The 25909-nt window shown below is 38.8% G+C and overlaps 1 protein-coding gene and 1 long non-coding RNA gene across 3 annotated transcripts; one reads left to right on the plus strand and one right to left on the minus strand.

Annotated features, from left to right (window-relative positions):
* The first annotated feature begins 943 nt into the window (after positions 1-943).
* Positions 944-8963, plus strand: LOC142103677 (uncharacterized). The gene is made up of 2 exons (XR_012679416.1): positions 944-1167; positions 8269-8963. It is a non-coding gene; the product is annotated as an uncharacterized LOC142103677 (long non-coding RNA).
* LOC142103671 (uncharacterized) lies at positions 6900-25092 on the minus strand. 2 transcript variants are annotated; one of them, XM_075187789.1, is made up of 6 exons: positions 23926-25092; positions 18561-18589; positions 14075-14141; positions 12999-13112; positions 10718-11119; positions 6900-8866 (listed from the first exon to the last, which is right to left on the minus strand). In XM_075187789.1, exons 1-6 carry the CDS (start codon positions 25048-25050, stop codon positions 7928-7930), a joined length of 2676 nt encoding a protein of 891 aa, XP_075043890.1. In that variant the 5' UTR covers positions 25051-25092; the 3' UTR covers positions 6900-7927. The 2 variants fall into 2 exon arrangements, with proteins under 2 accessions (XP_075043890.1, XP_075043891.1); XM_075187790.1 differs by lacking the exon at positions 12999-13112.
* Between the last annotated feature and the right edge of the window lie 817 nt (positions 25093-25909).

Raw genomic sequence — 25909 nt, forward strand, 5'->3', positions numbered from 1 at the left:
TCTGATATACAGTAGCCACACACTTTTTCCCATCAACATTTCCAAAATTGTTATTTTGATACTTTATGTATCAATTGTTCCCAACCAGGGCCGCCGAGAGGGGGGGGAGCGGGTACATTTTACCTGGGCCCGGGCCCGGGCCCTCGCGTGCAAATTTGTAATTTTTTTCAAAAATTTTTTTTTTATATTTGTTGATTTTTTTTTATTTTATTTTTCCGCGGGGGGTCCGTCGTTGGTGGGGGGAGCTGGAAAGAAAAAAAAAAAAAAAAAAAAGATTCATACTCACGTGATCGGCGCTGCGTCCCTCCTTCCTTTCTTCTCCATTCACACTGACTGCCGGGCGTGACGTCATCAAGTCAGCCCGGCAGTCAGTGAGGAGCGCCAGACAAGACCAGAAGAAAGAAAAGAAGAAAAGAAAGAAGGTAAGTAAAGAAGCGGAGAGGCAAGGGGAGGGAAACAGAAAGGGACAGTGCTATAAAGAAGAGGGAGTAAAAAAACCGGGAGAGAGGCAGAGAGTTTAAAAAAAAAAAAAAAAAAAAAAAAAAAAGGGAGAGAAACACTAAAAAAAAAAGTTTTAAAAAAAGGGGAGAGAATCACTAAAAAAAAATTTTTTTAAAAAAGGGGAGAGAAACACTAAAAAAAAAGGGGAAAGGAACACTAAAAAAAAAAAGGGGGAGAGAAACACTAAAATAAAAAGGGGAGAGAAAGACTAAAAAAAAAAAAGGGGAGAGAAGCACTAATTAATGGGCGCTATTTTGTTTGTAGGGTGATGGTGGGGCAATTTAATAGTGGGGACTATTAATTTAAGATGGGGTGGTTTGGGGGCTATTGAATATGGGGGTGAATTTAGGGAGAATGAGGTCTATTTATTAAATGTGACTATGAGTTATTTAATGGCAGTAATAATGATTGCGGGAAATAGGTATTGCTGTTTGTAGGAAGGGAATAGGTTTATTTATTAAATGTGAATACTATTATTTTAATGTTGGGGCTGGAGGAAGGCTTAATTATTAATCGTGGGTGCTATTGATTTAACACCGGGGCTGGCTGTAATTTTCTAAATGTAGCCATATTTTTTTTCCAAATAGGTCCTTCAACATTCCAGGATCCGGACAAGCCGCAACTAAAGAAAGCAGCAGTCACAGGTGGTGAAAGTGAGAAGAACAGGTAGGAGAGAGCAGCAGAGTGTGTGAAATGTTGTGATTCTAGTAGGGACAATGTAAATTTTTGGTGAGTGTTGTGCCCAATGTAAGGTGCAGGCAAAGACTGAACTCTTTGTGTAGACACTGCATTCTTTGTATACTACACTGTGGTGCTAGATGTCTTAAAAGTCAGGAGTGCTGGGACATATGTGACGCTCTGGTGAATTCAGGCCATAGCGATTATGATGTGCTAGCCATGCCCCAACGGCGCATTGCCATGCCCCTGAATGTATGACCACACCCCTGAATTTTTTTGCAACACCTAACGGCGTCGCAAAAATTTTTGGGGGCTTACTCGGCTATGAGAGGGGGGGCCCCATGAATTTGTTGTACCCGGGCCCTGGAATCCTCTTGGCAGCCCTGTTCCTAACACCTCTTTGTAAGCTCATTGGGGTAGGGCCACCTTTACCTTCTGTTTTATGTCATTGTATGTAATTTGTTTGTATCATGATCCACTCAATGTACATCACTGCACAATATGTATAAAGAAATAACAATATAAATGCTTTGCATTTGCACACAGGTGTTTGTAATGCAAAGTTCACATATGCTGCGTATGTTTACATGCATCTGCAAATGTGTCCAGAGGTATGAAGCGTTTCCCATTCATTAAAATGGAGTTTACAGCGTGTCCGCTACATGTCGAAACCCAATTGAAATTAATTGGGAAAGCTCCTTTGTAGGTGGTCAAACAAGTATAAAAGTCAAGAACCAGTCCAGGGAATCCCAGGTGATGTTCTTTAAAGTTCAGAGACCTTTAATGGGAGAGCCCGACGGACACTTATCAGTCCGCTGGAGAGACTTAAAAGTACTCCCGTACTCCTAGTTTTATACTGATTATGTGATCCCATAAGATTGCGCTATTTACGTGTACAATATGTGACCATCTACAACAGTAGATGGCAGCCGCACTACATGGTAAAGGTTATTCTAATGTTGGATTTCTTCAAGATCACATCTTGAAGTACATTTTTCTCCAATCACTTTCTAGGCATAATCATTTTTTGTCTTAAAATGCGAGGTCCCAAGAAAAGAAAAAAAAAACGCTATGTAAAAAGGACAGAGTATAACGTGTATATGTGGGTAAAAGCATTCATTATATTAATGCATGTACATATAAGTTCAGGACATAAAATGTGTGGTAAAGCCTTGCATAAGTTACAATAAAGTCTTGCCTTATATATGCATGTATATACAAACAAATATAATGCAATGGACATTGTGAATCACAAACCACCTCTGTCACAGTTTCCTAAAAATATGTCTTCAAAAATTCAAAGAATCTTGAAATCGGCCCAATGTCTTTTCTCATCTCTAATCTGGAGTACTGTAGGCATAAAGATTCAAGTACTCTGTCTGTAAATTTCAGAGGAATTTAGATATACAGTCGTAGCCAAAATTATGGCACCTTTTTTCAAATAATTTACACTTTCCTCTAAACAAGTTGATATTACCAATGGTATTTGGGTTCCAGAACCTTAGTTATTGATTCTGAATTTAATACTGTGTATGCTTTTAAATCAGAAAATGAAAAGAAATGTCATTGACAAAATTATTGACATTCTGGACTTGGTAGCACAGCCTTTGGTCAATATAACTGTAATCAACCACTTCCTATAGCCATGGATGAGCTTCCTGTACCTCTACTGGCACTTTGGTCCACTCTTCTTGTGCAAAGTTATCCAGTTTTCCCAGATTTGAAGGATGCCTTCTCCCAATTGCTGTTTTTAGATCTCACTACAAATGTTCTAAGGGATATAGATCTGGATTCATTACTAGACACTAGAGCAGTTCACTATGTTATCTTAAACCATTCCTTTTGGGGTCATTACCATGCTGGAAGACTTGTGAACTTCGACATAGACCCTAAATAAGTGATTTTTTTTTATACTGCAGGTACCTGCTACTCAACACAGGTGAGTTCAGTTACAAAGCAAAGGAGAATCACCTACTTGTTGTTAGAGATCGCGGCGGCTGCGGGCACCGCCGCGACTCTCCAGGATCCTCCAATGACGTCCCGGCCATTGCTATGGTAACCGGGACGTCACTTCCGGTTTCCACGTCCCGGTTGCCTGGGCAACAACCGGGACGCTACAGATTCCCTGACGCCGCGCCCGGCCAGCTGGTTAATAGGCGGGCGCGCGCGCACAGGGCTAGTTAGGTGAGAGCCAATCATGGCTGTCCAGGTGCCTAGGAGGCAGCTTGTAGAGGAGTCAGGTATTAGTATGCAGCTGAGCACTGCATTACGATTGGCCACCAGCACTTCTATCTATTAGGCTTCTCCTGTGTGGGCTCCTCTCGGATTGGCTGCTTGAACTATTTAAGGCAATGAGGACTGAGCCTCATTGCCGGTTATAGCGTTCTGTCCTCAGTTCTGCTGCCTGCTTGTGCTATCCATTTTGGTTCCTGCTACCTTGGATTTGACTACCCGTGTTTTGACCCCTGCTTGTTATTGGACCTGTGACCCTTCTCTTCTGACCTTGACCTTTTGCCTGGAATTCGGATTTTGCTTCTCTGCCTGTGAGTTTGACCCTTCGCTTGCCCTTGGATATTGCATCTGTGCCTGTGACCTTTTGACCTAGGATTCTTCTTATACTACAGTCCACCAATCACTCCACTCCTGGGAACTCCTTTAAGTCAGTATACGTTACTCGACCCTCGGTCGGCCCGCAGCCCAGTCTGTCCCCACCACTAGGGGCTCCAGCGAACACCTGGCCTTCTGAGTAGTTCCCAAGTTTCACTGTACTGACTTGGGAGTTCCTAACACTTGTAATCTGAAATGGACACAAACTGACACCTTCTATTTTTTATTACTATGTGAACCCCATGACCTTATAACCTTTACTTATCTTTTGTATTACTGTATTTTTTAGACATTTGTATGTTGTTAGATGTAGCTCTAATTCCATCTACTGTCTAAGGCAGTGGTTCCCAAATGTTTTCAGTTCGTGGCACCCTTAGAGTCTCCATAATTATTCCAAGGCACCCCACCAACATAATTACTGAGCAGTCCCGTTTTATAAGTAGTTGGGTCAAAATAACGTAATAACTATTTAGGTCAGAACAGAAATACTTAGTAAGTTGATTGCAAAAATAATACACATGAATCTAAGGGAAAATAATATTTGTATATATTTTTTTCAATTATATTTCTGTTAAAGAATAATTTACAGCTAATATTCAGAGGAATAAGATCAAACAAAGTAAAAACAACATGTACAAAAATCATCACACTGTGCCCCTTCAAGATTACACTGTGCCCCTTCATCCACACACTCTGTGCCCCCTTCATCCACACACTCTGTGCCCCCTTCATCCACACAATGTGCCCCTTCATCCATACACTCTGTGCCCCCCTTCATCCACATACTCTGTGCCCCCCTTCATCCACACACTTTGTGCCCCCCTTCATCCACACACTCTGTGCCCCCTTCATCCACACAATGTGCCCCTTCATCCACACACTCTGTGCCCCCTTCATCCACACAATGTGCCCCTTCATCCACATACTCTGTGCCCCCTTCAAGATTACACTGTGCCCCTTCATCCACACACTCTGTGCCCCTTCATCCACACACTCTGTGCCCCCTTCATCACACAATGTTCCCCTTCATCCACACACTCTGTGCCCCCTTCATCCACACAATGTGCCCCTTCATCCATACACTCTGTGCCCCCTTCATCCACACACTCTGTGCCCCCCTTCATCCACACACTCTGTGCCCCCTTCATCACACAATGTGCCCCTTCATCCACACACTCTGTGCCCCCTTCATCCACACAATGTGCCCCTTCATCCACATACTCTGTGCCCCCTTCAAGATTACACTGTGCCCCTTCATCCACACACTCTGTGCCCCTTCATCCACACACTCTGTGCCCCCTTCATCACACAATGTTCCCCTTCATCCACACACTCTGTGCCCCCTTCATCCACACAATGTGCCCCTTCATCCACATACTCTGTGCCCCCTTCATCCACACACTCTGCACCTTCCTTCATCCACATACTCTGTGCCCCCCTTCATCCACACACTCTGCACCCTCCTTCATCCACGCACTCTGTGCCCTCCTTCATCCACACACTATGTGCCCTCTATCATCCACACACTCTGTGCCCTCTATCATCCACACACTCTGTGCCCTCCTTCATCCACACACTCTGTGCCCTCCTTCATCCACACACTCTGTGCCCTCCTTCATCTACGCACTCTGTGCCCTCTATCATCCACACACTCTGCACCCTCCTTCATCCACGCACTCTGTGCCCTCCTTCATCCACACACTATGTGCCCTCCTTCATCTACGCACTCTGTGCCCTCTATCATCCACGCACTCTGTGCCCTCCTTCATCCACACACTCTGCCCTCCTTCATCCACACACTCTGTGCCCTCCTTCATCCACACACTCTGTGCCCTCTTTCATCCACGCTCTGTGACCTCCTTCATCCTCACTCTGCCCCCTCCTTCATTCTTTTGCCCCTCCATTGATGTTTCTTATCACTATTTCCCCTCTGTTTCTTTACTTACCATACTTGGCCTTCTTTCTTCTATTTCTTCTGTCTTTTCTTCTGTCTTCTTACCAATCCGTCGGCGCCCGGGACCCAGCATCCTCCTCTCTCCTGCCGCTTCTCACTGAATATGTCGGACGTGATGACGTCACGCCCAACATTCAGTGAGAAGCAAGGAGAAAGGAAGATACTGGTGATATGAATATAAGGTGGAGCTATTTGGGAGGAACTCAATTACCTGTGAAGCACCTTCAGATCCTTGCAAGATGTGCACACTCGTGCATTTCTGGTAAAAAAAACAATGCCACCTTTTACCACCTTAACATCCCACACAGTCTCATCACAGAATTTGAACTCACTCCTCCCATTGTGTTAATAGGAACTGACAATACAACCAGAACCTCAGAATAGGATCTTTTTTTCTGCCAACAACAGTTATTATTAACATTTATTTATAGCACCAGCATATTCAGTGGCTTTTTACAATTGGGAATTGAGACTGGGTATTACAGACAAACAGAGAGATAAGAGTGCCCTGCTTGCAAGCTTACAGTCTATAGGACAATAGGAGTTTGATACATGAGGATAAGTGCTATATATTACATAATGGTCCAGAAAATGTAGAACTTGTTTAGTGGCCTATATGATTCAGTCACATAGCAATGTTGGCCAAGGGGTCAGGGGTCAGAGGGTTGTGTGAACTGTGTAGAGGGTGGTAATAGGGTACCCTAGGGAAGTTAAGAGGATGATTGAGGAATTTAATCAGCTAGCCTGAAGAGGTGGGTTTTCAGGGAACACTTGAAGGTTTGAAGTCTAGTGGAAAGTCTTGTTGTGCAAGGGAAATATTACCACAAAGTGGGTGCTGCCCGAAAAAATTCCAGTAGTTCCAGTCTCCTCCTGTCAAGCACGGCCATTATAGCTCATTTAGAAGAATTGTGACAACACTATCCAAAACTAAACCTAGAACAATGAAAATAGTCTTACCTTTAAAAGATATGGGTAAAGTTTCAATCATTTGTGCAACAATATGGGAAATAAGCTAGTGAAATTGATTTATTGGCAGAATAATCATGAGTTTATTACAGAGAGAAACAGTAAACTAAAAACAGAGAGAAGGGACTATATCACATATATATAATATAACCATTAAAGAATAGTCAATAAACTATATTATGTTTAAAACACTTTCAATCTTTAATCATGTATTTATATAATTGCATGCTATTTATTATTATCAAAAAGAAATGTCTATAGCCAGAAGAGAATAATACAGAAACTATAGTTTAATTGTCACAGAGAATATGCTTACCTCAAGTAGCATTATTAAAATATTTACATAAACCCATTTTGTGAAACAATTCCTATTTTTATTGGATAAATGGGCAAAAGGTATTGGATTGAAGGTGTTTTCTTGTTGGATTGAGAGTGTGATCAGTGTTGTCACAAATTTTTATCTAGGAATGTTTTGTTCCCCTTTTTATTAAAATATATTGAATATGTTCCTGACAGCACTGGAAGTGACTCTTATTTTTACAAATTGCAGAAGTTATAGATCTAGAGTTAAGTTAGAATTACACAAAATACATTCTCTAACAGCAACAAGTATCATCAAACTAGAGAATGTTTTACAAGTATATATAGGTGTGCTGCTAAATTTTATTCTACATAGAAGAATATTTTTTTAAACATTAATAGACGTCAATATCATGTAATACTTTTAGGCGCCCAGAATACAAAATCTATGAGGAAAGACTAATATTGCTCTGGTATTGCAATCAGCCGTCTAGAATAAACATAATACCATCTATTTAAACAAAGTATTCAGCTGTTTATCTTTGTATGTGCAAACAATTACAGAAATTATTCAAAAGATATTATATACAATTGCACATTGCCCCTTGTACAAGGATGCAGTCATTTGCAATATTCCTCTATTTTTAGTTAATGCAGAATTGTGTATCTGTTCACTATTATGCAGTATGGATTGAATCATGCTTCATTGTAGATGCACAGTATACTTTGGGTGAATTCAGATGCAAGGTAGATTTTCATTGCAAAGTTCTGTATATATCGGAATGGCTATGAGGGATGTCACAATGTGTGACATGTCTAGAGTGATGAACCTAATTGACAAGTTTTTTCTAGAGCAGAAATGCTATAAAAAAATATTGCAGAGCTTGCAAATTAACAATTGTAATTACATTGCCAAACTCCTCAAAGCAGGGTTGAATCCACTGATGGGTTATCCCCTTGCCCTTGATCTCTGTTGGACATGAACTTCGACCTTACTGTTATCTGACCTTGATTTGCTTGACTCCCATTGTTAATTGTGTTAAAAGTCACTGTTCTAGCTTTCCTAGGCTTCTTTTCTCTTGCTCCTTCCTGACAGTGATTGTGGCTGTCCCAACTTCCCATTATTGATTCACTTCCTGATGGGCTTCTGAGGACAAATGGAATGGAGTGATGAGTAGGGGGAATTACAGGTGTTGGTAAATGGCTTTGTGGTATAGAACCATCAAATTTATGTTGGGATGAACTCTCATTTTTACCCACAGGACGAAACCCTACTTCTCCCACAGGACTGAGGAGAGGACACGCATTTGCAAAACTTCCTGAAAATGAACATCCTCTAGCTGGAAGTAGAGGTATTTTAGAGTCATCAGCAGGATTGTGCAAAGGACTATGAACACTGCAGAGGGAGTTCTTAGGTTGAGAAGGCTTCTCAGAAGAGTAAACTTCATTTTTTTTCATCACTACATTGGACATATGTTTTGAATCATTTCTTGGTATAACATCTTTAGGGTTGTTTGAAGGTTGAATGTCACTTCGCAGAAGATGATCACAACTGTTTGGGACATAGCCAAAGGAAAATTCACCAACATTTTCAGGATTGAGAATATTTGTTCTGTCGGTAGATGCGGTCAAGCCCAAAAGAGTATCCAGTATCTTCTGGGCCGAAATGTAGTCTAGTGGCGGCTCCTGGGATGGTATTTCTCCCCAATTTATGAGTTGGTCATCTCCAGAGCTTTCAGAACTACTGACTCTAGAATGATGGTTATGATGTGGGATGCGATGAATGGGGAGGAGGCTAGGAAGAGGTAGCGAAGACTTTGAATCCCCAGATGTTTTCCGTTCTGTTCTTGTTTCATAGCCCTGTTGGCATAAATAGTTTATATTCATTTATGAACAGAAACGTGAATAGTATATCATGCAGATCGTTCTCCTGTATATTAAAGTTTAGATATATTTATATTATGTTCACAAGTAGTTTTTTTTCTCTTATAGAAGCTAAATATAATGCCATATAAATTTGAACAATTAAATACTGGATAATTCCTCATTTGCAGAGAACTGACTTTTAATTTTGCATTAGTAATTGACACATTTTCTTGTTTCCCAAAATGCCCTAAAAGTTGAATTATGTGCCCCATTTTGCAGAGCATCTCACATTAAACAACAAACACTATACCCTCCTGGGTATTTTTGTGGGTGCTGATCTAAATGCCAACCACAATAAATATTTTTTTAAAATCTTATAACCGTATATATGTATATATAATTCTAAATATATGTGTATAAAAAATATACACAAATATAATACGTATAGCCAACACTTTTATGTCCTGATGGAGACAGATGCAGCTCCCTAGAGAATTGATGTGCTTCCAATTCCTTTTACAATACATATAATTTATAGATTTATAGAAAGTGTTTTGTGCTTCTATTTTTCTATAAATGATAAACTTATGACTTGAGAGGAACATTACACTTACGAAAAATCCTAAATGACAAAAATGTGCAGAAGCATTAAAGGTGTTGTCCTTCTTTGGATTTACCCTGCTGCCTTGGGACAAAACTTAACTCTTTAGTGCCCACCCCCTGCCACCATCCAATGCCAGACTACAGCCGTGCACCACCAGTGCTGAGTTCGGCTGAGAGAGCTGTGAAAGGTAAGTGGAAGATTACAACTCTTCCTCTGTATATGCATTCAATGCAACTCTGTGCTGCACAGAAGCTGCATTTACTACTAGGGCTGCTCAAACTATTTGAGTCAGTTCAAAATTCGATCGAACTGGCCCATGACAATTAACTTTTGATCTAACCAATTTTTTCTAACCAAGTATGGATATATTTGGTTTAACCACTATGGTGTTTGTTTTATAACTACTAATCTATTAACTTAAATTCAAAGTTCAAACTCGACAACTGTAATCACAATTTTCTGCCTGCTCGAGCTTAAATGAACAGTGAACATTACTGAGTGTTTTGAAGTCCTAATTCACTATTCAAATTAAAAAATATTAAACACTCCCTTTTACCCTATTTCCCTTTCCTTTTGTCTCCCCCCTTGCCCACCTGTCTCAGCCCCTCTTTCTGGCAATCTTCTCTCCCTCTGCTCATACCCCCATTTGCTTCTTTCACAAAATAACAAGCGTCAAAGTAAACGTTACGTGTGTTCATAAGCAATTATTCAATGTACTTGTTTTTTCCTGTTTCCTTGCAAAATAAAGAGTTTAGGGAAATCAGTTAAAGCATATCTATTAGAGGAGTCTCATTCCCACTTACAGGCACAATTGTTTATATGTCTATGTGAATTGGTCTCAGGCAGAATATATATTTAATGTTCTGGGCCTATCATGTGATAACCATTTCCAGCTTTAAGTATGTTAATTGATTTGGCTTGAAACTGCAGCATAACACTGATGTCAGTATAGCATTAACTCTTTCTATTAACCTGTTACCGGTAGTTTGTCAAATTCAGTCTTATCCATTAATTTATCTGCTTTTAATATTAACTATAGCAGTTTCCAAAAGTAGTTATATTATTTAATTATTTGCACTACAAAATAATCTCTCCCTGGTTAAAAATGACTTTGCAATTAGTTACAAACATTCTCAGTGAGTCAGCAAGTCTCAGTGTTCTCTACTACTCCAACCAGCAACTGCTCTTTATCCTGAACACATTTATAAAAAAATGTTAATGTAAGATTAAATATCTCTTACATCAGAGTTCCCATCATCTTTGCGGTCATCAGAAAAACTCTCCCCAAGGTTAGGGAAGCGTGGAGGAAGAAGTCTGAATGTAGGCAACATTTCTTCTAAGCTACACTCGCTCTCGGTGGAGGTGTAGAGTGTGTGAAGAGCAGGAAATGACCTTTGCCTTCTAGGACTCCATGGGGTAAAAGCAGTCATTTGTGGTGCAGGCTGTTCCACCACTTTGCTCTCCTCTCTAGTATATTTCAGGTTGCCACTACAAACGTCTAGATGACTGGACTCTGGGGAGATGACACTTGATGATTTGAAGTCTTGTGTATCTTCTAGTTGAATGCGGCCATCTGGTCCTTGTTGGGTGATCTTTACGGACTCCAGCATATCAGCAGGTAAGTGATGAAGAAGGGAGGATACCTGTAATGTAAGCGGCAGCATTACAACGACAAAGTTACTTTAAATTTATCAAACTTATGAAAAGATTTATCGACGGAATACAGGATTGTCCAACTGACAGGCTGTGCAAAAAAGGAATTGACATCATGTTTATAAAGTTAAATGATCGCTAGTCTAAAAATAAAAGTTCTAATTTGTTGTTTAAAATCATACACAACTGACTTTTTAAGACAAAAATATTTATGATTCTTGTTATGATTGTAAACCTTTGTTGGTGGTGCTCCGTCCTGAAACACTTTAACTGTTAATTGTAGGGTCCAGTTGCGCTGGCAGCATAGAAAGGTGAGTGCTCTGAGCACAGCTGAGTAGTTAGTTAAAAAGTCCTGGCATTGTTTTTGAGTAGTGTATGAAGCAGGAGCTGTGATCAACCCAATTAGTTGCTGCCCATACTTCACACACCAGCATAGCTGCTTGAATGAATAGGACAAGCTCAGTCCCCCATATCTGTCAGCTTTCTCCTCTACTTTCTAAAGGATGTAGTAGACTGTAAGGTTTAGTGCAGTTGGAGTGGGACCACCCCTGAAGGACTACATGGGGGAGAAGCAATACTTAAGGGGAGGGTGCAAAAAAACAACTCTTTTAAGAACTTTTGGGAAAAACACCAGTTTGTAAAATGGAGAGCGAGGTGCATCTATAAGGCAAGTTTATGCAAGTAATGGTAAGCCTTCATACTTCATCGAGGTCATTCAATTAAGCAGGTCCCTATTGTGTGTGACATGTGATAGTGTGTAATGAGGTACATGCGTGTAGTGTACGGTATAGCGGATGGTGTATTACTTGCCATAATGCTGTAGCTCCTCCTCCCGTGTCCCCTATTAGCTCATGGAGCCTGCCTTTCCTGTGTTTCCTGAATGGAAGCTGACTGTATACACCTGGTTCTGGGTTTCAACTTTAGTTCAGTAAACAACTAGTAGATCTCTGATGCCAAGTTTAATCTGTAAACCCATACCTGTTGTAAAGACAAATGTGCAAGGCCATATATTGTGCCAAGACTATTGTGCTTTCTAAATCTGTTACCATAACTAATCTGCAGAGCCTTGTCTACTGCTAACTGTAATATGCAGAGCTATATCTGGTGCCAGATATGTATTTTATTTATGTTTATTTTTACTTTTAATATTTTACTCTTATAAACATTTTTTAAAACATTTTTACTGCACTTCCACCTTTATATATATATATATATATATATATATATATATATATACAGACATATATGTATATATATATATATATATATATATATATATATTTGTTGACATTTATGTTTTAAATGACTGGCAGTACCGTACTCATCTATTGTTCATAGCTAATTTATAATACTTTCAACAAACTGTAGAGAAAGGAATGTCGAAACATCAATATGTTTAAAATAAATAAGAATGTTAATAAAGCTGTACTTTATTGAGAGTTCACTTTTACTACCAGGCAGTATTATAGCCATTTATTGTTTAAAGAACACCTTTTGCTGGGGCAGCCATTGTGTGTGCTCATGATTGACTCATAAGGTGAATGAAAAGTTTAATGATGTCACAGTTTCCTAGAGAAAGAATGCAGGTTAGAACCCTGAGAATCCTTCCAATAATTAGTACTGATTCCAGGAAACACTGGGACAATTCCGCTGACCAGTTTAATTCTTTGTGAAATGTGTATTTATTTATGTGCCATATCAGCAAATAAATAAAAACATTACATAACACACATTTTCCTATGTGTTCAGATACATTGCATTCCTTTCTATATCATCATGCACTCTTAAATGTATAAAGCTAAGGCACATGTTGAAATGAAGTCAAGATAATGCATTCAGGTGGTTTTTCAGATAATGAAAAGATCTTACATTAAGCTTCTCCAGGGCACAAATTGTGCTTTGTGCCCGTATAAGATGGTCTAGGAGCTCAGTGATCTTCCAGTTCAAGGAATCTTTATCTTGCTCCAAATTCTCACTCTGAGTCTATTTAGGTAATATGCAATGAAGGAAGAGTAGTGTGGTAAGGAAGTAAGACGTTATTGCTGATTATTTCTGGAGTCTCAAACGTAGGAAAGCAAAAAAGCAACAAATACACAACTCTTTTCCAAGTTATTAACATTGGGTCACATATTGAAATACTTGATCTAGAGTGTTATACATCTAAAATAGTAACACAATAATTAATTTAATTACAATACTTTGTATGCCAAAGAGAAATGATGTCTTGTAATAATACAGAATAGTGAAAATAATGCGGAGACTTCTGTAGCTATTTCTGAGCCAGAGGATGGGCCTAAGAGAAGATATTATGGAAACTGGTAGACTAATATAGAACATAGCTCTTATAAGCATAGCTCTTATAAGTGAATGGAAAATATAATTTCTAAATTATATAACATCTTGATACAGTATACAATCCTGATTTCTGCTAACTAAAATAGCTGCCCCAGCTATGTTGGAGTCTTGGCAGACTGAAAATAGAAAAATAGAGATGAAAGAAACTAGACATTAATTAAAGTTCCTAAAAAAAAAGTTGGGTTCCCATTTCACGTATAAACAAGTTCAATTGGATCCCAAACTTTTCATCACCAAAATTTCTGGAGATAAAACCAAAGGGCGGTAGACCCCATTGCAAACTAGGTTGCACTCAATTTTAAGTAAATTAAAATCAAGCCTTCAGATATCAAAGCCAATAGTACAATAAGATTGTAAGTAATGTTCTATGGACAACTAAGTGTGGTTTCATTATGGAATAATTATTGGAAAACTGTTGGGTAAGATCATAATAATAATAATAATTATACTGTAATAATTACTCTAGTACTGTATATTCTGATAACAATAAATATTGAATGTCAGGAAAGAACAATACAATTCTTTATAATAATAGATAAGACAAAATTGCAGCTAACTAAGTAGAAAAATTAACACATACAAAGACTTACAGAGGATAGAAGATCAGTGTCTTTGATCAAGAGGTTTGATTGAGTTTCAGAAAATGTGTCTTTCTTCCTGAAGATGGAGAGAAAGAGAAAATAATTATTGAGAAATTAAGATACAACATATACTTAAAAAAATATTTAATTTTTTATTTTATTAGGTCAACAGATGTAACAAAAAAATAAAGTTATAACAGCAAAACTGTCTATAGTTTTTCAGGCTTGACTTCAGAAGAAGTAAGATTAGTTTAATGAAAACATTAGAACATAAAACATTCCGGACTGTTACTTCTTTTTGTTATCTGTAAGGGAATCTAGGAAAAGTCGAGAAGTTGATAGAGGAAGCTTAGGGAAGGAGGTGTGGAGGGGAGTAGTTGATTGTTAATAAGGCTGATTGAATTGAGTGTTAGTCTTGGGCTACTAAGTTTTGTATTGTATGGGCTTTGGAGTAGGAATGTGTGACACAAAACACATTGTGCATAGCTAGGGTCAAGTTGGATTAGTGTAAAGCAGGGGTGTCCAACCTTTTAGCTTCCCCTGGGCCACATTGGCAGACGACGAGTTGGTTTGGGCCGCACATAAGATACACTAACGATAGCTGATCATCCAAAAAACCATAGAAAACATAGTTAACATTATATATATATATCACTTTTTTTCTCATATATATATGATATCACTTTTTTTTCAAATCCCCCTATACTTACCTTTCAATCGCCCTGTTCAAAAAATCCTCTCTAGTTATTATACTATAATCACTTTTTGTATTGTTTCGATGCAATATCAATAAAGTGCATTTAAGCCAGGCATTGTATATCAGGGTGCCCTGACCAGGCCTGCGGTACCTGACATATACATCACTGTGACCCCAAATTGTGACCTGTTTTGCTAATTACACCTCTATGTTAGTTAAGGAATAACAACTTATAATGGGCCAAAGAGAATAATATAAAATGCCCCATTAGTAATACAAGTAGAAGTATGTAGCAGGGAGATAAGGTCCATGATGCTCCAGGACCAGGTGACTTTTATTCACTTGTCAGCGTCCCTTGAAATAATAAAAAAAATCCCCCTTAACTTACCTTTTAATCGGCTTGTTCTCCTGTCCTCTTCTCTCCTTTTCTCCAATTCTGTGCTGCTGATTGTTCTTCTCGCGCGGGTGACTCCTCTGTGCTGCGCTCCGCAATGGATGTTGGGCGTGATGATATCACGCCCGACATTCACTGCGAGCACCGCACGGAGGAGGAGACAAGGGAGGGAGCCGGAGTACCAGCTGACGTGACCGCAAGGTAAGTAGTTTCTTTTCTTTTTTTTTTTTGCAGGATTTTTTTTTTCCATTAAGAGCGCTGCCCCTTTACCACAACCAAAACTCCTTCTGGGCCACATTTACAGGCGTGCAGGGCCGCATGCGGCCCGCGGGTTGGACAACCCTGGTGTTAAGGGTTCAAACCTGCCCAAATACATGTCCCTTGTCATGGTGGTAATATTATAATAATATATAATTTAGCAATGTCCCAAATAAAATGCTTTAAGTAGTGATGATGATGTGGAGGGAGGGGTCAGAGGAATCTTCCAGCTTTTAGACTGGGTACTCACTAAAAGTCAGCATGCCGATTCATGTTTACACACTATACACATTTTATAGGATTTACCTTTAGATCTGTGCTCTTCATCTGTCATAACCATCAGCTGAAAAGATTGTGACTCTGCACACTCCATAGTGATCTATGGACACTGCCGGTCATGAGTACATACACACTGCAGAATTGGAACGAAATTGTTCCATTGTTGAAGGACATTTTAGTCCGGTTTAAAAATCAAATGAAATCATACGATGTGCTTTGGAATAATAATCATTGCAGCGTACACACTAATACGATATCAGGCCTAACGGTTGTTTATTGTTTGATTGGCCCAATAATGGGCTGAAAACGCTATAGTGTTTACCCAGCCCTAGTAATAATGCACGTTGCCACTGCCAAGGTATGGGGAGTTAATTTCTTGGAGTGTTTGTTGGGTCTTGAAGACTCTGACAAAAATGAAGGTGTGTAGGTGTTTTGGGATTTCAGCACAGTGTTACGAAGGTCATGTATTTTGACCCAAAAGGGAACAACTTTAGGCAGGACCACCAGATATGGATTAGGGTACTCCTATGACCACAATTTGGAATAGTTTGTTTTGTCAGGTGTATAGTACCACTTATAGCAGAGGTTCTTTACCTTTCTGGTGGCCTGCACCCCTTGGATTCTCAAAATGGTCTAATAACCCCTTGAAAAATATGTTCATATTGTTATATCAGGAAAACATGAATTTATTGCAAAATACTTTTACATACATGTCTATTATTGCTCAGTGGCTCACTGCCATCTCACACCAAATATTTCCCTGGAGTTTGTAGTTTCAGAGAAAATATAGCGTGAGATTCTCTATGGTGGTTCATTCTTGTGAATACTTAAGCTGGGTACACACTACACTGTTTTCGTCCAATAATCGGTTCAAACAGCCGACATACGACCGCTCGTTCAAAAGTCGGGTCAGTGTGTACAGTGACACGATGGTCGAAAGTCTGCCCAAATGGACGATTGTTGCCTCATTTGGTTGGTCGTACATCTTAATATTTTCGTTCCAATCTCGTTTCCGCTGTGTAGTGTGTATAAAATGCAGACCGATCCACAACAGTGAGTACGAAATTACAGTCATTGCTCACGAGAACATGGCTGTAAAAAGTCGCTAAAGGGACGTCCGCTCTTCCCTTTATCGTCCTAAACAAGGCTAGTGTGTATGCAGTCCATGGACCGAGCGATCGGACCATCGGTCGCATGTAAAATCGCTCGGCATAAAAAGTTGGTCGAAATTTCTGTAGTGTGTACCCAGCTTTAGGCTGTAGATACTAATTGTTGGAAGGTTGAAGGTGGACCTCCTAGTTGTCAGAGATTACAAAATTACTTAAAAAGTTACCCACTTTAAAAGTTTATATTTGTTATAGCCATTTGATTTTTAGTTAGTTGAACATATAACACAGCAGAAAATATTTTTTTTTTCCCTTTATTTCTAACATCACAACTTATGCGAACTGTGAAAACCTAGTTGCACTGGGGCACCTACTCTGTCCTTTAATTGTCCCACCCAATTCAGCCTGGTAATTTAAGTGAGAACATTTCCCCAAACTTCTGCCACAAAAAGGGTTAAGCCTCACCAAATACACATCTGTGGATGGCTTCAGAGATTTAGAATATCATTCCTCAGCTGCTCTCTCAGGTCAAATAGCTAACAGCATTGCCTGATGACTGCTTACATTGTTGTCCTAAACTGGACTATGGCTGCAGATTTCAGCATATACTGATAGCCGGTGTGACCGGAACATTAGTTTTGTCACTAGAAATGGCTCTGTGCATTAGTATTGACACCAGATATAGCTCTGCAACACATTGATGATGTAAGCAGGCTTACCAATGCTTGTCATGTAGTTTGCTCTATAATGGTGGCTCATTCTCCCTTTCTTTTAACCTAGACTTTTAGCATCTTTCAACTCCTTCTTGTGTAGGCAGCTGAGAAATTAGTTTGGTGACTTAGCCCTAAAATATATAATTTTATGCCCACATGACTTATATAGTGTAGGCTACAGCACTGTCATCTTCTGGATGGGTCAGTGAGGTTTTCCATGTTTTTCTGTAAGTGCTGAGATAAAGTCGGTCTGCCTATCTCTCCCCTCCAGGTCGCAGGAGGTGGGGGGGGGGGGACGGACGGACGGACGGTGGACTGTCTGAGACAGGCTCGCTGATAAAAAGGATATGTGGACAAATACAAAAATATGTTAAACACAGATGGCCAATGTAGAGTTGGCCGCATAATGGGCGTAATTAACGCTTTAGAAAAGCTGGATGTAAAAATTGCGTATTTATGCCCATATGCTGAGCCATACACATAGTAAGATAAATGCAGCTTGCATCAGCAACATATGCTCCCTTTTTATGCCTGGCACACCTCACAGACACTTATGTCTCACCTGCGCCCATGTTTTTATACATCCATTTTAGGCATCAATAAAACTTAAAAACCTCTCTATTACAGGTGAAACAGCTACCTTTCCCATCAAAAAAATTTAAAAAACCTTATTTTTTGCTTAAACACGCACTCCAAAACATAATATATCCCCGAGTGACAAAGAAGGCACCAATCTGCTTTAGTGGTGCAATCGCAAGCAGCCAGTTACAATTTCCTGGTCTAATTCTATTCGTAATTGCACATACATGCATTTACTATAGAACACCCTGTCCCACTCTGTCCTGCCTCTCTCGAGACTGGTGTAAGTGGCAGAATCACACAAATACACTTTCTGCAGTAGTACTTACTGCGGATCAGCTCCAGAGGGTATTTATAAACCAAGATGTAGAGGGACGTTGTGACACTGATTACTGATGGTTCTTTATATATTTTAGATGTATATTACAGGTGTGGTGACAGACAGAAACACATTCACAGATAAACTTACCTGTTTTGTACCTTATCAGAATAGTGAGTCTGAAAAAGAAAATGATAAAATAACGATTAATGCATTGTAGAATGTAACATTTATGAGTGTACATTGCAGTAACATCATTGCCAACCTTTAAAAATGCTTTTTTTCCCCTACTGATTATAAACAATGTTTTTACTGACACGTGACTTATTTAGTTTGAAAATGTTTCAAAAAGTCAAAGTAACATTGTCACGAACACCCAGAGCCGTAACTTAGATTTCTAGCACCCGGGGCGAGAAAGACAAATGCCGCCCCCCTAGCCCTCAATTTTAACCAAATTGACCTAAAATATTCCTAAATTGCGCCCCCCTTCAGCGTTGCGCCCTGGGCGGTCGCCCCTGTCGCACAGCCCTAGTTACGGCCCTGCGAACACCCAGCCTGTCCCAAATACAGCAATCTGAGCAGCTGGCTGTGACTGGCATCATCTTAGTCACGTAGCAATGAATACACCTTTTCTGCCACCACAAAGGATTTATTATGGTGTCCTTACATTCACTAGAACCACTTATTAATGCTTCACACTTCAATCATATATACATGTAGCATGAGCCTCCTTGGGCTTCGTAAGTTCACAAAAAATCATGGAGAACACACTAGATTAAATTTATTTAATGTGAAAAATGCTTCCAAGGCTTAGTTACAAAAATTAATAACAAGATATTGCACAAATAAGTTTCAGAAAAATAAAATAGGAAATAAAATCAGATTCACTACTTACTAGTTAAGGCCTGGTTTGTGAGGGAACGCAATTGAGAAACATGGGACATTTCAGTTTTGATAGACCCCCTCATGAAAATGCCCACGTTATTGTCTAAGGCAGAAGATTTTAAACCTTTTTTCCACATATTCTCACCCCCCACGTTTGGAGCTGTCAATAAGGACAGATTGATCTCCCAAATATCACAGGGCTTTCAAAGTGAGCTAGGGATGTCCTGAGATTGGGAATGTTCACAGGACCTTGAGTTCTTACTTCTGCTCATTCTGCTTGAGTGGCTAGCTGGTTTACAACTTTGGGCTTCAAACTCCTCCAAGATCCTATCTCTCCCTGGTCTGGCTATTTTCAACAGATTAATGACATTTGCATGAGTTCAAACTCATGTCATCTAGCAAAACACACATTGAGATTACATTACAAGATTACATACAATATATATTGTCATACATGAATTCAACAGAAAATAACAATCAGTCATTAGATATACTACATAATCGTCACAAGCATCTAGAAGATAACAAGTTTCAAAGGTTAACAATATAAAAGTCATAAACCAAATGAGGCCAAAACAATTGTGGGTCTAGCCATGTGTTACCATGTATAATGTAAGGTTTTTACTGATCTGATCTGTTTTTTTGCTGACAGGCAAAAGATTGACAGGTGTTTTAATGACTTAAGTTAAATGTACCGATGGTTGTCAACAATCCACTGTACTCAGTTCTCAGATGAGTTCTGGCACTATTTGTCCCCTCCAGTTACTGTCCATGTGTATCTGCAAACTGCCATTTATTACTATCTATCCACTATGTTCATTTGCCAAGTATGTAAATTGGAAACCTGGTAAGAGTGCCAGGAATCCTTAAAATATCATATCTGGTATGAATACACAGCCAATGAATTGTGTGGTTGAGATTGACGAAGATGGAAAATGCATGTCAGGTGGAAGATTGAGGGTGGAACTCTATTGCATTAGAATGTGTAAAACTCTAGGGGGTATATTTACTAAACTGCGGGTTTGAGAAAGTGGAGATGTTCCCTTTAGCAACCAGTCAGATTCTAACTGTCATTTTGTATAATGTACTAATGTACCTGGTTGCTATAGGCATCATTTCCACTTTCTCAAACCCACAGTTTAGTAAATAAACGCCTAGGTCACTTACTTATGAAACATGCATACGGCTGTTTTGAATACCAGCCATCCATGATATATGCATGAGTCCAGATGAAGCATTAGCCACAATCGTCTAGGGGCTTTTCCCTCCATCGTGTGCATGTTAAACTTTTTTAAAAAAATTCACCAGCAAATTAAAATTAATCAGGGAACAAAAGGAAACAGGTTGTGTGCATTTATTGAACATAGGAATGAATTATGTAGGGTTGAGTCTATATTTTGCACCAGGACAGGATCAACGAAGCTAAAGTACATTATGGACATGATATAAAACATTAAAAACACAGCAAAACCATTAGCTGTATGCATGAAAATAATTCTGCCTTAGTTCACTGCCAACATTCACCATTTTTGCACTTTACCATGCACATGGCATTATGAAATTGTTCTTAAGCTTATGTGAAAACTTTGCCTAATACATGATGATTCAACATGAGGACAACTTGTACTATTCCCAAATATCACTTAATATAAGTATGTGCAAGTTACTTCTTCTATACTACTTAAGTAAATCTGACTAACATCCTGCTCTCTAATTCAAAAGTCTTAAAATATTGCCTCCTACTGTTTAAATGCAAAATATTAAATGTTCCATTTAGCAATCTCATATAAAGCAACTTTTATTTAAGTACAATTTTCCTTTAAAGTCAGTATGCATGAATGGGCTCAAGGAGCGATGTGAGTTCACTCCTATAAATAGGGACTTCATAATTTCCTGCTTGTATTTCATTTGCTAATATCTAGTATGGAATACACTGCTTGATGTTCATTTTACAGTGGCTAGAAAATGGATTTATTCTGTTAGAATTCCTATTATTTTTTTGAATACTATCATCAAATTATAGCTTTTTTATTGCAAATAAAAAAAATGAAAATAATTGATTAAATAAATATTCATCCAATTTGTATTTTAAACTTGGTAAAATCATCTTTAGATTTAATTACAACTGTGAGTCTATTTGGGTAAGTCTCTACCAGTTTTGCTTGGCTTCCGCCAGGTTGAATGTTGGCCATTGGAGAGCAGCAATTTTCAAACTATCCCTCAGATTTTTGATGTGATTGATACCTGGGCTCTGTCTGGACCACTACAGAACATTGTTTTTTTTAAGCCATTCCAATGGCATTTGCTGTGCGCTTTGGGTCCTGCTGGAATATAAATGTTCTCCAAAATCTTGGAGACTGCAGTAGGTTTATACTCCAAGATCTGTCTATATTTTGCTCCCTACATTTTTTGCACCCCAATAGTTCCTTCCTCCATGCTTCTCGGGAGGAATAGTTTTCTCAGGATGATTCACAGCAGTAGGCTTGCATCAAACATAGTGTCTAGCAGTGAGGCCACAAAGTTCAATCTTGGTTTCATCCAAATTTACAATCATCATCATCGTCGTCATTTATTTATATAGCACCACTAATTCTGCAGCGCTGTACAGAGAACTCATTCACTTCAGTCCCTGCCCCATTGGAGCTTACAGTCTAAATTCCCTAATATAGACACACACTCACACACAGACAGAAACTAGGGCCAATTTTTGATAGCAGCTAATTAACCTACCAGTATGTTTTTGGTGTGTGGGAGGAAACCGGAGCACCCGGAGGAAACCCACGCAAACACAGGGAGTACATACAAACTCCACACAGATAAGGCCATGGTCGGGAATCAAACTCATGACCTCAGTGCTATGAGGCAGAAGTGCTAACCACTAGGCCACTGTTACAATCTTTATCTTCTTGATATGTGTGTCTCCCCCTACATATCTAATCTTTATTTCATGTGTTTTCTTAAACAATGGTTTTTATTTTGCCACCCTCCAATAAAGCTCAGATTTGTGAAATGCCCTATAGACAATTTCTCCCATCTCTGTCATAGAAGATACAACTCTATCAGAGTTGCCATAGAACTCTTGGTGGGATCCCTAACAAGAACCTTTCTTGCACTGATGATGTTTTGGAAGCCACATACTTTATAATTGACTTGTCATATAATCATATATATTTCTTGATGCCTGGATTAAGATATTGAGAAGTCCCGAGACCTGTGAGCTCTAAACAAGTGGTACGATTTTGCCATTTTTACCTATACCTTCATAGAGATTGGCTGAGCATTACATCTAAGAAGCTACCGCGTCTGTGCCCAGACAATATAAGGACAGCTAGAAACACATATCATAGCAGAGGGGCTATGGAACAGCTGTAGGATCACAGAGGTCTGTGAGTATTATTACCAGATGCACACAGAGCTGTGCGATTAGACGGACTTTGAATTTCACGATTCCAGTAAGCAATTTCTATATACGCAGTCCTAATTGATCATCTGTTATAATTCCTGCTGCAAGCCTATGCAATTGGCTGATGATATTGTATTTTGGGGACTATATGCCTTTGGAATTTTACATGAAGTGTATGTTGGTAAACAAACAGCTTTGTTTGGATGAATAATATGCTGATTCGGGATGTAATATTCTGATTACTGAAAATATTTTGAGGTTCTAGTTGTGTGGAATATTTGATCTATCGGTGATAGGAGGACTAAATAACAAAAACTTTCATGAAAAATTCCCCTTTATCTCGCTAAAGAATAGCACTGCATATTCTAAGGTGCGAGTCTTATATCCAGGTTATATTCAAATTGGGCATGGTTTTTAAGATTGTATTTTTATATTTTGTATTGTAATACAAATGAGCTAATCTGTGAATTTTCCACAGTACACATTCTTTTTGTGGTTCATGGTTCATTGCTGCAAAATTTGTGCCATTACAGAGTAAGTTGTATTTAAAATTCATTTTGATTCCATGATATGAGAATATAAAATGTTAAATTACAAAGGGGTGAATTTTATTTTTGGGTCTGGTTTCACATCCATTAATTATGCTGCAATGTTTGTACAGTTATATTCAAAAATAATAATAAAAAACACTGGATTTAAAAAAAAAAAATGACAAACAGGTGAATACTTATTATAATCACTGCATATAGGATAATGTTAACAATTATAAAGCTTTAGAAATTAGAGGAATTCAATGACATTGAAAGTCACGGGGCTGAGAGTCAAGTGATTCTACACATAGAATAGAATTCTCATGTGACTTCTATTATGAATTTAGGTTATGACACCGGAATGCATTGAAGTAGTTGATAATATCAGAACTGTGTATTTTTACAATTGTTTATACATATATTTCTATCACCTGTATGTTATAACCATATTGCAAACCACTGAACTATAACAAAAAGTTAAATAATTTAAAAGGTATCTTTTTACGTGATAAAAGTATAAAATTATATCAAAGTATTTGTATGTATATAGAGTTCCTGAGTGCTTGCATTATCTTTAGTACTTGTCAGTATACAGTAATCATTACCAGTATTACAGTGTGTATGGTGTATATTTGTGGTAAAGCACTTGTTATAGAATGATTAGACAAATGCCAATGCACCAGAAGATTGAACCCACCTTTCCTTTTAGAACGCCTCCACCACTTAGGATTTGGTTCTTCTCCATCCCGATCTGCTCAAAAAGATTTCCACCTTTCATGTCTCTTTCCTGTGACAGTCTATGGCTTGTTCTCCTTGGTTGGTGGCTCAAGGCTGAAGCAGTAAGGTTTGTGTCCTCTCGTTCTCCTCTATGCCAGGTTGAGGAAGATACAGAGTCAGGACTGGTACTCATGTCTCTACTTCTCCGAGGCCCAGGAGTTTCTACACTCACCTTTGTCCTTGTAGCAGATACAGTCCTCCCTTTCCTTCTCACTTCTTGTTGCTCCACTTGAGAGTGGTGCTGGCTTCGATTCCCTCTGGAACCTGAGCTATCTGTACTGGAGTTCTTCCACTGCTCTCGGTTGCTTACACTCTGTCTTTCTTTAACTCCTAAAGAGTTCAGGCTTGAGGGACTTAACACCTGGATGGTTATTTCATCTAAGAAGCGAGAGAATCTCTGCTTCTCTTCAGTGACTCTTCTGTCATTCCCTTGTCTCTTCCTTGTTTCCTTTTCTGCTAGGGCTTCCATGGATTTAGCTCGACGAGCTCCATGTTTTAATATTCTTTTATCCTCTTTTTCACTCTTGCTGTTGGGAACTACATCCCTCACATGTCCAGAGTGGCTCTTCTTGTTGGATCCAGCTTTGTATATTCCTGGAGACAATCGCTCAGAGCCATCTCTATTGTTTTTTTTAGTAAGTGAAGCATCCTTTTGCTTAATAGCGAAATCCCTCTTCACTTCATTTCCTCTCCCCCTTGCCGCAGATAGATCATTACAGGAGCGAGAATGCGTTGCTTGAGCATGGTATCCAGAAAACCGTGCTCGAACTCCAAAATTAGATTCTGATGACCAAGGAGATGAAGAGGTTGAGGGTGAGGAAGTAGATATAGACTCTTTATAATATTTGTCTCTGATCCTCTCCCAACTAGCTTCCTCCTTTGGCCTGCTCTTGGCTGCTCTACGACCAGTAGAATGGGACAGTGGTGTAAAAAACTTCTCCATAACCTCTAACTTACCAGCTGCCACTTCAGAAGTACCCTGATCCTCCCAGGATGTCCTGGTTTCTGAAAGTCTGATTCTTCTAGTCTCTTGCTGAGTGTTCATGTTCTCTCAAATACACTGTGACTCCACCAGAAACCAAATACATTCCCCCTCCTCCACAATGTCTCAATATGAGTGGAGTACTGAAGTGTGATGACGTACAGAATGTGTTTGATAAAAGCATATGGGTGGAAAATGTAACCCAACACAGTGAATGATATTGACTAGTTCAGTAAAATGGTCCTTCGGCCATAGCTAAACTAAGAAAAAATCCATAACATTAACAAAAGGAACACAAAATGCAACTGAGTGTGAAAGTTCAGACTGGCATTTAATCAATTAACCATAGACCATGAATGTGTACACGGCACAGTTACATAATGCCTCATATGCTGATTATTGTGTAGTGGAAGTTTTTAGCAGGATGAATCATTATTATTCAGTACTATATAGTGTTGCATGTTTACTACTGCAAATTAAAGGAACTCTAAACCGTTTAAAAACAAAAAAACTCTTCTAATTATGATTTATGTAATGTAGGATATTAGGAAAGATTATATTTATGTACAAATTGTATACAAGGGCTTTCTATGCTTTTTTTTTTAAATTGAATGTAAAGGGGGAGGATGCAGAACGAACCAGAATACCAATCATGGTTACCAGCTATGTGTAATATCCAATCAGTAATTTATTAACTTTGCTCATAGGTTCAAATTTAACTAAAACTACAACACCCATTAAGATATTCGGTGTTATAGTTTAATGTGCACTAGACATATACAAGTTAAGCCTTAAATGGTTGCTATGATTTTCCACATACAGTATTTACACATCTTAGCAATGTAAGTAATCTTCATCGTCTCCAACAGAAATTTATCCACACAGAACAAAAAAGTTGTTTTGCATGAACTTGTCTGCACAT

The sequence above is a fragment of the Mixophyes fleayi genome, chromosome 10 (assembly GCF_038048845.1).
Source record: "Mixophyes fleayi isolate aMixFle1 chromosome 10, aMixFle1.hap1, whole genome shotgun sequence".
Lineage (NCBI taxonomy): Eukaryota > Metazoa > Chordata > Amphibia > Anura > Limnodynastidae > Mixophyes > Mixophyes fleayi.